Genomic DNA, 14,971 nt, shown 5'->3' with positions numbered 1-14,971 from the left:
TGCTGAGCACAGTGTCTTATGCTACAGGCTGCCGCTTTGGCCAGGTGTGGTCAGCTATCCCAGCTGTGTCTCCTCCCAACTTGCCTACCCTCAGCCTCCATGCTGGTGGGGCAGTCTGAAAAACAGACTGAGCAGTCACTGCTCGGCAATAACTAAAACATCGCTGTGCTATCAGCACTGTTGTTTGATCCAAACGCAACAACCGTACAAGCTGCTTCAAATAAAATTAACTCCATCCCAGCCAGAACTAGTGCAGGGAGGTATAAAAAAAAAATTGAAATCCCTCTGTGGGAAATTGAGGCTTTATTACTTCTTTTAAAAACAGTATGGTTCCTCTGCAGAGTGGCCTTTATAAAAGATAAGCTGCATGGAGATTCACGTCTATACAAGGTATTTCAACTGATACAGTTAATAATAGGGGAAGAGAGGAATTTTTACGGTTTAGGTTGATTGGATAGGGGTTTTTGTCCAACAGCTTCAAAAGACAGATCTTTTCTCATTTAAAAAAAAACCTTTTAACTATTTAGAGGGGACTAGTTTGTTAATTATTTCTTCCTCTCCAGGTTTGATCATTCTCCTTGTGACCCAACTGTCACATTACATGGACCCCCAAATAATGCTGTTGCCTGTGTGATATGCTGTGAAAGATTTTCAACCTCCCAGCAGTATAGTGATCATCTTTTATCTAAGGCAAGATCATAAGGATAAGTAACTCGCCTGACTGAATGTAGTAGAAAGTTTTCAAAACCTATAATTATCCATTTTTTGGGTTTTTTTGTTTTCTTTTTTAACCCTCTTTCTCTCCCTTCTCTTCTTTTAGTCTTAAGACAGTTTAGTTTTTTTTTTCTTATTCTCTTGTGTTTCAAACACCTGATGTAGTCTGACAGAATTCTCTTTAGATCTGATCATTAGATTGTACTTTTTGGCATACTTTAAGAGGTTCATAGTCTTGAGCCTCTTGTCCCTCTCTTGGTGGTGTTGAAAGGTCTTCCCTTTTTTCATATCTTCAAAACTATGAAAGATGAAGGCAGCAAGCAGAAGAAAGGAGCTAGAGGACAGGGGAAAGAGGCAACAGAATGAGGAAAGAAACTTGGGTGATTCAGATAGCACTGTTTTGTCTGTTTCCAGTCTCTCCAATAGAGGTATTTGCTGCTACTCACTAGTTATCTCACAGAAGGGAAAGGATAATCTAGCATTTGAGTTGTGAATATAAGCTGGTAGTGTTGCTTTTTTGTTGTTGATTGCTCTCTCTCTCTCCTGTTCATAACATGCTACCGTAAAACCTGAATTGCATAACAGATGCTTAGCTTTTACCTTCTGGGTGTGTGGTTTTATTTAGGCAGTCTGCTATTGGACTGCATAATGAATAGCATTTTCAAAGTTGGGTGTTTTAATAACAAATATTGTTGAGTGCTCAATCTCCAAAAGCTGTGTTAAGTTCAGGGAAGTTGGAGACGTTCTGAAAAACAGAGTAACTTTAGCCTGCAGTAGTAACTCCTGATGCATACTCATACCTGACAAGCTTGAAAGATTGCAGCGTAATTTATCCCTGCTCTTTTTCTGTTGCTTCCAAGTTGTGTGCCTGTGACATGTCCTAGGGCATTAGCAGGAGTCTGCAGCCAGGTTTGGGGAAAGGAGTGACCCTTGCAGCAGGCAAGAATGGATTACTTTGGTGTGAGGGGATGGGGAGGTAATACTAATCAAAGCTGTGGAAGAAAGCATAAGCATATAATGAAGATTCACTGAGTGACTTATAAAGGAGCAAGCAGAAAATATCAGAAGTAAAACAAAGGATTTTTACCTTGCAGGCAGAGATCCAAAGTTGATGTAGAAGGCAAGGAAGGTGGAAGGAGTTGAGTTTTAGAAAAGTCATGGGCCTGTCAGGCTATTCTGAGGAGCAGCATTGGTGATAGAAGGAGCTTTTACTGAGAGCCAGGGTAAAGGGACTAGCTAAGAATTGCAACCCATAGTCCCTGGGGAAGGTGCTTGGATCTGTTTGCAAGGTGATACAGGAAGGGGATGGAGAAGTTGCTGGAGTAGTAAGGATAGATGAGTTGCTGAGTTTAACAATGGAAGTTTGACCAATCCCTTGTGTCTTATGAGCTGAAGTGCATAGAGGTAGGCTGTAAATAAACATAGATGTGGTAGCTGAAAACCTAAAAGTGAAAATACTACCACAGAAGGGCAAGTGGAATGGAAGGACGTGAGGAGAACTGGGACTGGTTTGCTTAATTTTTTCCTAAATAGATAATTTTCTCTTCCAGCTAAATGAAAATGATGGCCATAAAAAAGGTCTCCCTCCACAGCATATTCAGTGTTTTGCATGCCCAAACTGCTTCCTCCTTTTCACGAAAAGTGAAGAGTGTTTGCAGCATATGTCAGGAAAGAAACACATCCTCCAGAATTCTCACTTGAGTGGTACGTTGCTACGAAGTGTACTGCTTTTAATTTCTTCTGATAATTCGTCCTTATGATATGAATTGACTTACATTTTTCTGCTGTTTGAAAAAGCTTAAGGTTTAAAGTTTGTTTTTAATGAATTGTTATTTTTCTTTTAAGTCTTAAATGTGATGCTTTAAAATTCATGGTTTTGTGTAGAAATGGTTCCTCCGTCACACTTGCTGTAATGAGAAGCCACCAGGTCTCTCACATAAGCGTCTCATCCTTCAGTGACTCTGTGCAACTGCTGTCCTAAATAAGTTTATCTTTAGCCTGTTGATAGAGACTTGGACCAAAACAAAAAGATTTCTTTTTCAGTTCCAGTGAAACTGGCTTCTCCTTACTGTACTGTCTGTAGTCTGCTTGGAGGCTGTTGTCGGTGTCCTTGGCATTGCCGGTGACAAAGACCTGTGAAAATTTCTTCTGTGTATATTTGACAATTTAGCCTGGTTAGCTGGGACAGTGCGGCTTGTCTGATGGCTTGCACTGACTTCATTGCTGCTGAAGGCTGAAATACTGGTTATGTTGTGAGCTGGTAACATCCTGAACCACACTTAAAAGAGTTCACAGGAAATATCTGTGTGATCGAGGGCTTGAAAACAGGATTGATGCTTGTCTTAGCCGTACTGACTTTTTATTCCTGACACAAGCAATAGGCATTGAAGCATTTACTTTAATGTTAGCTAAATGGTTGAGACAGCTGACAAAGATGAAGTTGACTTCTTATGCAGGAAGTGGCCGTATTTTAGATATTGTAGTGGCCATATTTTAGATATTTTAGGTTTCAGGATAAGCCTGTGTGGCCAAAAGGATTGGTATGGTTATTTCTCATGTTCATAACTATATCTTTGACTTCTGCCCTCCCCCAGAGCGGCTGCAGGAAGTGTGCAGAAAAGATAGGCTTTGAAGGCATTATCCTGCAGGTTGAGTTACTACTGCCATCTTTGTGGACGTGGCAGTCATCTGCATGGTTATATGTTCTCTTATGTACTGAAGGTCTAATGTACTTTTATTCTCAAATACGTTATTAATTCTGAATGTGATGACTGCAGATGCTTTTAAATTCAAGTCATAGTTTTTAAAAAAGATTCCTGGTGAGCTATTGCTTTGAAAAGATTAAAAGCACAAGTTAGTGTTTTTTTTTTCTTTAGAGGCAGATAGTTCTTAGCTCAGAACAAAAAATGGAGTGCTCCAATTTTTCCTTTGCGTAGTAGGTCTTCATGATTAATAATTACCAGCATGATCTAAGATCTGCCAGTGAAGTTCACTGAAAGGCATAACGTCAAATTACTGCCTGCTGATCATCATATCTTACTAAACTGAAAAATAAAAGAGAATTTGCCTCCTAAGATACAGAACATGAACAACATTTAATCCATAAGCCATTCCCCATTCTCTTTTCAATAGAATTTTTTTATTCTGATGGTACCTGAATGTAGATGTGAGCATGTACTCTGAACAACAGAAAGTCCTGCATCTAAGAATGTAAGAATTAACATTAAGGCTGGGAAAGAGAGAAAGAGATGGTCAGAGAATGTGGAACTTGTCAAATGAATTGCGTGCTTTAATTTTTTTCTTTTAAGCACTCTATGGCTTAAAAAAAAAATAATATATGTGGTAAGAGTAGTCATCTGGTCATAGATGGAGCGGAAGAAGATCAATAAGAACCTTTCTAAGAGACCTATCTGACCTGGTGTTGTAGAAGGAGGAAAAGGGAGGTAGAGTTAGTGACTGAGTATGAAAAAGCAAGATCCAAACAGATTCAGAAATGAGATTGTAACAGAAGTTTAAAAAATTCAGACTTTTTAGTTAAAGCTTCCATACTACAGTTACTGTGGGCCACCTGTCACATGATAACTTGCTTTCTGAACCATGTGACAAACAAATAACAAGGGTAACTATGTCATCAGAAAGCTGAAATACTATAAAAGAACTTGCACTTTCTACCATTCCATTTTATAGATGAAATGAAGCCTGGCCATCCTTTACCTTTTCCAACCTATGCGAAGAACCTTCTGATATCTCTGTGTAAGGAGGTTCCCTTCCAAGTGAAGTGCATGTCCTGCTATAAGATACTACGCTCGCATATGGAATTAACAGCTCATTTCAGGTTTGTGAAAGACAGCTGCCTTTATAATGTGAACACCCATAGATCAGTGGCAGATAGGCAGACGTGTTTTTAGTGGTCCTAGTGGATTTCCAGGCAAGTAGGGCCATCAGAATGTTGACTTCCTGAGTAAACTATCAAAAACCTGCCTCCCTTCATGTCTCTTACCCCACACTGCAGAATGCTGATCAATGTCAGGATCCTTTTTTTTTTGTATTTTCTGTAATGGAACAACAGAACTTGGTGTCTGTTCTGCTGTTTCTAAGTTGACAGTGTTTGATTATGAAAATGTATAGAGTCAGATAAGCATTAATCTTAGTGTTGGCTTTGGAGATTAGCACCTAATTCTCTTTAAAGTGCAGACACTAGACACACATTGTACGGTTTTGTTGGCAAGCTAGTATACAGAGGACACTACTTCCATGCACTGATTGCTGTAGCTACTAGGTAATATTTCAAAGTACATCCAAAAGTTTAAAAATGTTCCAGGTTGTGATATAACTTCCTTGCGTTTTTTAATCCATTCTAGAATGCGTTGTCATAATTCTGGGCCTGTGGCACTGTCGAAGAAAAGCATCTCCCAAGTCGCAGAGATATTTAAAACAAAAGGTTACTGTGAGAACTGTGATGAACTGTTTGCTGATAAGAATCAGATAACCCAACATAAACAAACCACTCAACATAACATTAGAGTTTTTACTACAATGGAAGAGTCCATCTTGATGTTCTGTCATATCAACGGAAAACAGAAAAATCAGTCTTATTTGTGCCATATTGTGGATCGGTCAAGACCACTGCTTAAAAGACATTTGACTTCAAATGAGTCTGCCAGTAAAATGGGGTCTACTCCTTCAAAAAGGAATAGTGATTTTAAAGATAACAATGAAGATAATGTAGCAAACCAAAGTCAAGGTAGTGCTTGCAAAGTAAAAGCCTGGTTTTGTGAATGCCTTCGAAAGTTTTTTACGGAAGAGTTGGTAGAAAATCACATTTTATCAGCAAATAGGATCTGTCACAAGTGTGCTGTGTGTGGAAAGCTTGCTGAAAATTCAAGCATTATCCGTCTCCATATGAGTCGATTTCATGGAGGAGCACACTTGACTAATTTTCTTCTCTGGTGCAGAGCATGCTCTGTAGATCTTAGAGAAGAGGACATTATGGGACACGTAACTGAATTTCATGGTGGACATAGTTACTATTATGAGCAAGATGTAGAAGATGAACCTATGCCATCTGCTTCTGACACAGCATGCATTTCTGCAGGTGAAGATAAAGACTGCATTCCTAGCCCTATGGAACTGTCCCCTGAAAGGAGTCCTGTTGCGGGAAAATGGCAGTGCCGCATTTGTGAGGAGATGTTTGAGTCTGAAGAGAGTGTTAAACAACATTGCATGTCCTTAGAAAGCCATGCATTTCACAGGTACTCCTGTGGCTTATGCAGAAATCACTTTCGGAAAGTTGGAACACTGGAGCGGCACTTCCAAGAGCATCACAATCAGGAGACACAGACTAAATATTTCTGTGGCCTTTGTGGTCACCTCTTCTTTGACACAGAAGAAGAATTTCTAATCCATTATAAGGAGATTCATAGCACGGACTATACATTTGTGCCTGAGCAGGTGGAAGTATCAATAAAAAAAGAGGAGGACTTCCTCCCAGTCGAACAAGGAGACCTTTTAACCTGTGGTTGCCGGACAACCTATGTTTCCAAAATAAACAGGAAAAATGATTATGAGAATTGTCAGAAAGCCATGTTGGAAAAAGGAAACTTATGGTTTCGATGCTGCCTCTGTTCTGCAACGGCACAGAATATTACTGATTTGAAGAGTCATCTCAAGAGTCACACGTCACTGAAACCTAAGGGAGAGATGTATGTCATTAGATGTGCTGCATGCAACAAAAACTTTAATGATCTTCCCAGTGCACATCAACACTATCACATGAAACACTGCTTCTTGCAGAAACCTGATATATCAAGTCTTGCATCAGAATCAGAAAACCCAGTATTCAAGTTCACAGCAAGTGGGGCTTGTCAGGTCAGAAAACCTCACAGGCTACAATTTCAAGCGTCTCCATCCAAAACTCAGGACAGAGCACAGTTGTCTCCTCTGCAGAGACCAACAGAGCAAAAGAAAGAAAATAATGAGGACTTGGCACACTCTGAAGAACTTAGTGAAAGTATGTAGAAAACTACTTTCAATATTAGAAAAATATTATTGTCTTTAACACACTCTGTTTTAAGAGTCCTGAGACTGAAACATTTAGTTTTCAAATTATTTTGGAGCATAATTTGGTGTTAAAAGGAAGAGGACAATCAAGGACCTCAGAGATCCAATGCATAGAAATCTAAAAGGGATCGATATTACACATTCAAGAGAAACTTGTGTAAATATTTATGATCCTGGTAGTGCTTTCTGTGTGGGCAGTCCTATTATATCACCATCTCCTTAGTTTTCTTAGCTTGCCAAAAAGCACTATCATCTGAAAATTTATATTCTCAGTCAATAGTGTGTTTTTTTTTTCCTTGAACATACAATTTTTTTTAAGTTCATGATCACTTCTAAGAATGACATCGAGTATGCTGAAGGTGTACCTTGTGTTCAGAAGTTGGAGGTGTTTCTTAATTACTAGTGGTGTCATAATACTTTTGATTAAGAGGTTGACCTTTATGTTAGACGTACAGCAAAAAGTACATACCTAAACATTTTACATTTTATGTGCATGTAAGCAGTGGAATGCCACAGATACTTGCCATAGTTGGGGGTGCACAGTTGAATATTAAACGGACTGTTAGAATGTCTTGGTGCAGGACAACAAGCTTTCTGTGCTTACCACAAAACTATCCAGCTCCACACCATCATATAGCCGGATTCTACTTTTGTGTCTGATTTGTGTATGATTAAATGCTAATTCAGTTGATTTTAAAATCTATGCAGTTGCCAAATAGGAGCACATTTTGTGACTTTGCTTATGTAACATTGGAATACATGAATTTGCAGAAGTGTATCTCAAGTTGATGTGTGTTGATTGACCAGAAAGTCGGGTGAATTTTAAACGTGGGATTTTTTATCCTATTGATAGATGGTGATCTTCCTGATCTTGACTACCTGAGTACCATGACTCACATTGTGTTGGTGGATCTGGACAACTGGGGAAGCTTTTTCACACAGCTGCCAGCTAACCTGAACCAAGGGACATTTATTTGGGGCTTTCAAGGTAAAAAATGTTTGAAGGCAATTGGAAGATAAGATTAACAAGTCTACACATTTACTTGAGCAGAGATTCCTTGAATCTGAGAGAATGAAGAGCAGGAGCAAGCAGCCACTAAGGCTTCTTAAGTTGCGGTGTCACAGGCACCATGTAACAGAACTGTTCTTTAACTTCTTGAACTCAGTCTTAACCTCCACTGCTCTTACTATTCTGTGTAGAATATTGTTCCAGAATTCTGGCTTCCCTGATAACTTCTTTAAACTGTATCATATTAGGTTTTCATAATTATCAGGAAAGGCATAATACTTAGAGATTACTTTAACTCCCAAGTCCTTCTCATAATGCTGCTGCCTTTTTTTATTTTTTACTTTTAGAAGGCATGATTTTGCATTCTTAGACTTTTTAAATTTAGTTTAGTACAAGGTGATTGATGGAACTCACATTGTCACGAGTTTCACAGAATCATGGAATTGTTTGGGTTGAAAGGGAAAACAATCATATTTTGCAGAGTCTGCCAACAGCATCCCTTTGCTGTTACTGTTTTCCAAGGTTAAAATGCTGGTTTGATTCAGTAAGAAAAAATTGTTTGAACCCAGAGATGTCTGAGCTGTATTGTCAGAAATTTCTCTTCTCTGACTTAAGGAGAAATATCATAGTACAATCTTAGTGTTACTAGTCTGTTGTCAGGAACTTCTAGTAATAATGATACTCTTACCCAAAGGTACCTTTGTGCTAGTTAAGACTCTATGCCCAGAGATGTTCCAGACACAGGTGCCTGATGGCACAGCACAGCCCACATCAGCACCACTCCATTTCTTACTTCCTGACAGGTTTGCTTCTTGCACACTGCCTCGTGGGAATGGTCCCTGGTGCACCTGAACTAAAAAAACGTGCTGAGGAGTTACGTGTGATTAAAATGGACCATATTTATATTAGAGAAGAATTTAGCAGTTTATTAGTGACAACTATATTGTTTTGCAGCCTGGGAGCACTAAGTCTTCCAGGCACATCTGGATTTATTGTTGTAGATACCCTCTCATAATAATAATGGTCTGCACAGTTACTTGAGGCATGCTAGTCTTGTTTAGTCTATGAAAATATAGCAACATCCTTGTCTCTTCTATTTTTTTTCCTGCATTTCCCAAACAACATTTCTGAACCTTTAATTATTGTTTTTATATGATAAATCTGCATCATTTCTGTTATTCTTATTGCTCATACAGCCTTAGCTTTGCTTTGAGTTCTTCCATTGTACTGTCCAGGCTCTGCATGGTTTCTGTCTTCAGATACTCAGTTGTCTTCATCCATTTGTGGGCTAAAAAATAAAGAGACTAAATACAGTTCTTTCATTGTTTTCAGTTGTCCTGGTCAAATGCTTATGTTGTACATTTATGCAGCCAAACCCCAGGTTTGGTGATTACAAGTCTTTCCCAAATAGTAGTGACTGAGGCTGTCACAATAGAATAGAACAACTTGCAAATAGCATTTTTTTTCTCATGGACAGATATCACTATATCATTTCTATGTAGACTCTTAATAAATCTTTATCTTTGAGATCATTTTTGATACCTTCTGCTTACCTTTAGGCTGAAAAGGGTGAAAAAAAAATGGAGAAATCTACTGAGGAATGTTTTTGTTTGTTGTACTGGGGGTGGCTGTGTTGGCATACACCATCCTCTGCAGCCTGTGCACTTGAGACTTAGTTTCCCATGTCCTCACGTGAAGTGCCACCTATGACTGCTTTCATTTTTCATTCAAAATCCTTTCTTACATCCAGCCACTCTGTCAGCTGGCAGATAAAGCAACACTTTTTCCTCCCCCTTGCAGATCCATTATTTCTTAGCAATTGGGAATATTATGAAATTTTCAGTTGCTCTCTTCAAATTATCCTTTCATTTGTTTGCCTTTTTATGGTATCATAGTAACTGCAAGCTCCTCTGGTTTTCCTTCTCTTCTTGAAAGACTTCCTGCTTCTTTCCTTTCCCTTGCAACTTGTTTCAGCGTGGTATTGTTTTCTGTCTGTAGCAGACACATTACTCAGCTCATCTTTACTATCCAAATATTTTCTTAGCTGGTAGCTACATGTTTAGGATAGGGTTGAGAAAATTTCTGCACTTTTTTCCCAGTTGTAGCCTCATTTTGCTTATGCTTGACTGCATCCAAGGGTTTATTAGGACTCTAACATTTGTTTCAGCTGTTGTTCCAATTCTTGGACCTTCTTTTTAAAGAGTTCTGATATGTGATGTGTTAGTCAGGTATAGCATATCTATCTGTCTGTATATCTATCTCATATATTTGTAATGCCTGCAGTACAGGTTCCCCTAAGAGAAGCATTTCTGTTAGTTGTATTATGTTCCCAGAGTTCCTCTGCTTTTGCCCATTAACCATAACTGTACTTCAAACTGGAAAAAAAATATATTCCTGAGTCTAAAAGCAGATCATATCTAGAAGATAAGTTTTTCAGAATTAGAACAAAAAAGTCATACAAAATTGAATGAGTAGTATCAGGCTAGCTACTTGTAATGGTTTGGTTTTAGGCCTATTCCTGGTAACCAGTTTGAAACTAAGGAAGTACCCATATCCCAGTATTCCATTTTATTCTTTACATAAGCAGAAATATAAATATAAGGGTGGAGGAAGTTAGAAGTTAGATCCCTTCCAGTGGAGTTGGAAAAAGCAGCAACCTTTCCCTGCAGCTGGACTCCTTCATATGGAGGTAGGCCTGTGGGCTTTTGAGAGGCTGTTGTTTTGTTCCTGACCTCGAGAGGAGAGATCTCTGCTTTCTTAAGGAAAGTATTAAGATTTCATTTGCTAGTTCTTCATTGGCTGGGTATATCTGGTTTGGTTTTGGTTTTGTCTTTCCCCTTCTGTTTTGGGGTGTTAGGATTTTGTTTTATATATATATATATAGTATTGTAACTGTATATAAGTATAATATAGATATATATACAGTGCTATGGCTTTGTTATTTCCTTTTTGGTTTGGTTTTTTTTCCTTTCTTTCCCTCGTGTTCATAAGAAGGGGTGGGGGAGGGGAAAGCTTTCGCTGTGGTGTTGGGCACTTGGCAGGGGCCAATTCCAAACCACCACACTACTCTTTTTTCCTTTTTTACTTTCTAACTAAAGAACAAGGAGGTTGGGGGGATTTTGGTTGTATAGGTTTTTTTTAGCTTTCACATTGGTCAAAATAAATTCTGCCTTTAAAGACAGATCTACCTTTGCTTTTGCCTTCTTGCATTCTTAATTCATAGAGGTCTGTTTGCCCAAACCCATGGTTTGTGTGGGGTTTTTTATTATTAATTTTATTCCTCTTCACTGTTTAGGAGGATACAGCAACTGGAAACCTCCAGTGCAGTGCAAAATTTACAATTATCTTAAGAGGATTGGATGTTTCTTTCTTCATCCACGTTGCGGTACCAGAAGAGAAGCAGCAGACTTTGCTCTCTGTGTTCATGTAAGTTAGGGCATGCTGTCTTTATTGCTATGTCTCTGTACCCAGACGAGAGTGGCAGATGATATCCGCTTTTGGTGTTAAATACTAATTGCAGGTGAGATTCTTAGAGTCTTTTCATGAGACTTATGTGTCCTCTATAAATAATGATAAACCTGTCACTGGACTGAGTGGAGGCAGACAACTGAGAAATGATTTAAAAGTTAGCCCAAATAGGACATCGGTGTGTTGTGGAGGAGAAGAAGAGCTGCTTAGGGAATGCAGGATAAAAAAACCCTACAATTCTTACAGTTTCTCTTTAACTCCTGTCTCTCTCTCCAGGTAGCCCAAATGTTGGGCCATCTTTACAGTGGAGTTGAATGGGTTCCAGTTTCATAGACCATGTTGAGCTGACAAGCAGTGCCTCTGTTCAGTAGACCTTGAGCTTTGGCAGGGTTGGGAATGTGCAGATGAAAAACAGGAACCTGGGATACCATGGGAACTTATGTTCTTTATGTAGAATCATAGAATTGTTAAGGTTGATAAAAAACATTTAATATCATGCACTACCAGCACTACCACCGTGTTCATCATTAAACCATGTCCTTAAGTGCCATACCCACAATTTTTGATCACTTCCAGGAATGGCGACTCCACCACTTCCCTGGGCAGCCTGTTAAAATGCTTGACAACCCTTCCAGTGAAAAGAATTTCATAATATCTAATCTAAACCTCCCCTGGTGCAGCTTTATGCCATATAGTGTTTTATCAGTTAGATGAAACTACTAATACCTAATTATATAAGCACATTTTGCAACAGTGGTTGAATGTTATGTTTCACTTTCTATGTTATTCTTAAAATGCTCTGGACAGATTACTTACTTTATGTGGTCATTGTTCTAAAATGCTGCTTTTTAGGAATTTGTTCCATACTCTGTACTGTTCTGGTAGTCATTATCTGTATTTATTGTTGTATGTAGAGAAGAAATGCAGGATCAAAATGTTGAAACAGTACCTTTCACAGTGGTATAACATGGCTTGGATCATAAAAGCAGGAGTAGATTGCTGTAGAAAGCAATGAAGACCTATCCTGCACAAAGCTAACTAAATGCCACGAGAGAAAAACATGATCCCAGTTCAGTACTTGTCATTTATTTCTCTACAGGCTGGCCGTCTGGATGAGCACCTGCCCAAGCAAATTCCTTTCACTGTACTTTCTGGAGATAAAAGCTTCCTGGAACTGGAAAACCAATTTAAGATGACCCAGCGGTCAGCTTGCATCCTAAATCCTCACCACATTGAAGGAGACATGATGTGTGCCTTGCTAAACAGCATTTCAGATACCACAAAAGGTAGAAAGTAAATATTAAAACAATTCTTCAAGTAAACTCATAGTTCTTTCCAATAAAAGACTTGAATCCTTATGCTGGTAACACAAGCTGTTGCTTGATGCTTCTTGCATTGTACTGGAATTTCAGTGAAATATAGATCAGAAAATCATTTTGCTTGGGACAGGTTTTGAAACCAGATTAATTAAGCATTTTTATTCAACATAAAAAACTCTGTCATCCCTGTATTCTTTATTATAGTGAGACACAAACTGTTGTTGGGAGTCTGAAAACTCCTTTCTAGTTAAAGAGAAGCTCTTTAGAGCACTCTTATGTGTGCATTTGTCAATTTGTACTCAAATCTGCTTAGCTTGATTTGTTCTGGGTCCAAAACAAATGAGACCCTGCTAGAGCATCGTTATTTCTCGAAGTATTTCTGCCTATTTTAACTCTGATTGTCTTCCTGGCTACTTCCTATAATTGACAGCTGTCTTCACTGGCACATGACTCACACATCCATTTGCAAAAAAAAAAAATTCACTAGATGTTTTGAAGTTCTCTAAAATGCCAGATTCTAATGACATGCTAAAACGATCACATTGGTTTTATATGGGATAATCAAAGATGACTGAGCCAGCTCATTTTTGTGCAAAGGATACCAGAGCTGAGATGAGTTTTAATGCTTGTCAGTATTTTAAAATATTTTGATATTTTCCTAGAAGACCTGAGATTTTCCTATAGACTGTTATTGCTTTTCCTGGCTTCCTGGTTTGTTTTTGTGGGGTTGTAAATTGTGGGCATATTACAGAAAGCTGTTTCTGAATTAGCCATAACCTTTTTCTGAAAAAATACACCTCTAGTTTGGATACAGGTTTGTGAGAGCTATCACACTGAAGTGGAGTGAATAGTAAATTGGCATTGATTAAATAAAGGGGAAAAGAAAGATAGGGTAATGAAATAGTTTCCTGAAAAAAATTGTTTGTGATGAGCTGGAATTGATTTATGTGCTTTTGATACATAAAAGGTGCTTATAGAGCTTTCTGGCCACCATTCTGGTCAGCATTTGCTGATCTAGATTTTTCAGCTGGAAGATGGAGCTATGATTCCCAGCCAAAATCAGCCATACCAGTAAAATTCCTTGGCATAATTAATTACAGAATTGTCACTCTCATTAGTGCAGTCCATTTTCTCAAGGGGAAGGGGTTATCCATGAAGTGACACATCCCCTGGTATCAATACAGGCTGGGGGATGAACTGATCAACATCAGCCCAGCTGAGAAGGACTTGGGGGACAGTGCTGGTAGATGAGAGGCTGGACATGAGCTGGCAATGCACACTCACAACCCAGAAAGCCAACTATATCCTGGGCTGCAGCACAAGAAGCTTGGCCATCAAGTCAATGGAGGGGATTCTGCCCCTCTACTCCTCACTCTTGAGACCCCACCTGGAGCACTGCAGCTAGCACTGGGATCTCCAGCACAGGAAGGACATGGACCTGCTGGAGCGAGTCCAGAGAAGGCCACAAAGATGATTAGAGGGCTGGAGCACCTCTTCTAGGAGGAAAGGCTTAGAGTTGGATTTCTTCAGTCTGAAGAAGAGAATGCTTCAGGGTGACCTAAGTGCAGCCTATAGGAAGGATGGGGAGGAAGTTTTTATAAGGGCATAGATAGGACAAGGGGGAATGGCTTTAAACTGGAAGAGGGTATGTTTAGAATAGGTGTTAGGAAGAAATTCTTGACTCTGAGGGTGGTGAAACAGTGAGTGGTGGTTTTCCAGAGAAGCTGTAGATGCCCTGTCCCTGGAAGTGTTCAAGGCCAGGTTGGATAGGGCTTTGAGCAACTTGGCCTAGTGGAAGGTGTCCCTGCAGGGGACTTAGAACTAGATAATCTTTACTGTCCTTTCCAATTCTATGATTCTATGCATTATTGCATTCCCAGTACAATTTTTTTTTTTGTAGAGTATATAGAAATTTCTAGATTGATAGATCTCTCCTAATGTAATTATAGCTGTATAACTGTAAATTAATGTGGGCAGCTGTTTTTGCTTTGTGACCTTTGCATATTTTTTGGGAGGGCTGTAAGCAGTTGATTTAGCCTGTACAGGCTTCATTTCTTGTACAGTTTGTTGTGCAACTTAACAATATGAGACAGTGAGGATAGGGGAATGACTGTTTTGATATATAAGGGTACTCTGGCTCCCTGCCTATGTAGTTCTGCTGTTATAGCTTTATTCACCTGTGTATATTGGCTCAGAGGTGATGACTTTGATCTAACCCTTTTCTGTGTATAAATAATACTCAAGTATTCTTTTTTATACTGGTTTTGCTTTTGGAAGTCTCCTAATTTAACCGTTCTTTCAATGTCCTTAGTACTAAGTTAATATTTAATTTACTATTATGGTGATTGGCACTACTCAGGGGCCACACACCTTACCTTGCTGGCTGGCTGATTATTGTGCA

The 14,971-nt window shown here is 38.9% G+C and overlaps 1 protein-coding gene across 8 annotated transcripts in view; it reads left to right on the top strand.

The window, feature by feature from the left end:
- The window catches only part of ZNF451 (zinc finger protein 451), a 37,485-nt gene that overhangs the window by 12,283 nt on the left and 10,231 nt on the right, over positions 1–14,971 (top strand). For 6 of the 8 annotated variants that reach the window (XM_027888660.1, XM_027888661.1, XM_027888659.1 and 3 more), the window contains exons 7-13: positions 564–690; positions 2,265–2,418; positions 4,402–4,549; positions 5,076–6,724; positions 7,628–7,762; positions 11,079–11,209; positions 12,351–12,537. In XM_027888660.1, the coding sequence (XP_027744461.1) occupies positions 564–690; positions 2,265–2,418; positions 4,402–4,549; positions 5,076–6,724; positions 7,628–7,762; positions 11,079–11,209; positions 12,351–12,537 (2,531 nt within the window). The remainder of the gene's footprint in view (positions 1–563; positions 691–2,264; positions 2,419–4,401; positions 4,550–5,075; positions 6,725–7,627; positions 7,763–11,078; positions 11,210–12,350; positions 12,538–14,971) is intronic. The other 2 variants (XM_027888667.1, XM_027888666.1) reach the window with 2 other exon arrangements.

Source organism: Empidonax traillii, unplaced genomic scaffold (genome assembly GCF_003031625.1).
Source record: "Empidonax traillii isolate 1590-97213 ecotype Southwest subspecies unplaced genomic scaffold, ASM303162v1 scaffold243:size714344, whole genome shotgun sequence".
Taxonomy (NCBI): Eukaryota; Metazoa; Chordata; class Aves; order Passeriformes; family Tyrannidae; genus Empidonax; species Empidonax traillii.
The sequence above is the reverse complement of the archived record's forward strand: the minus strand, read 5'-3'. Positions and strand labels throughout refer to the sequence as shown.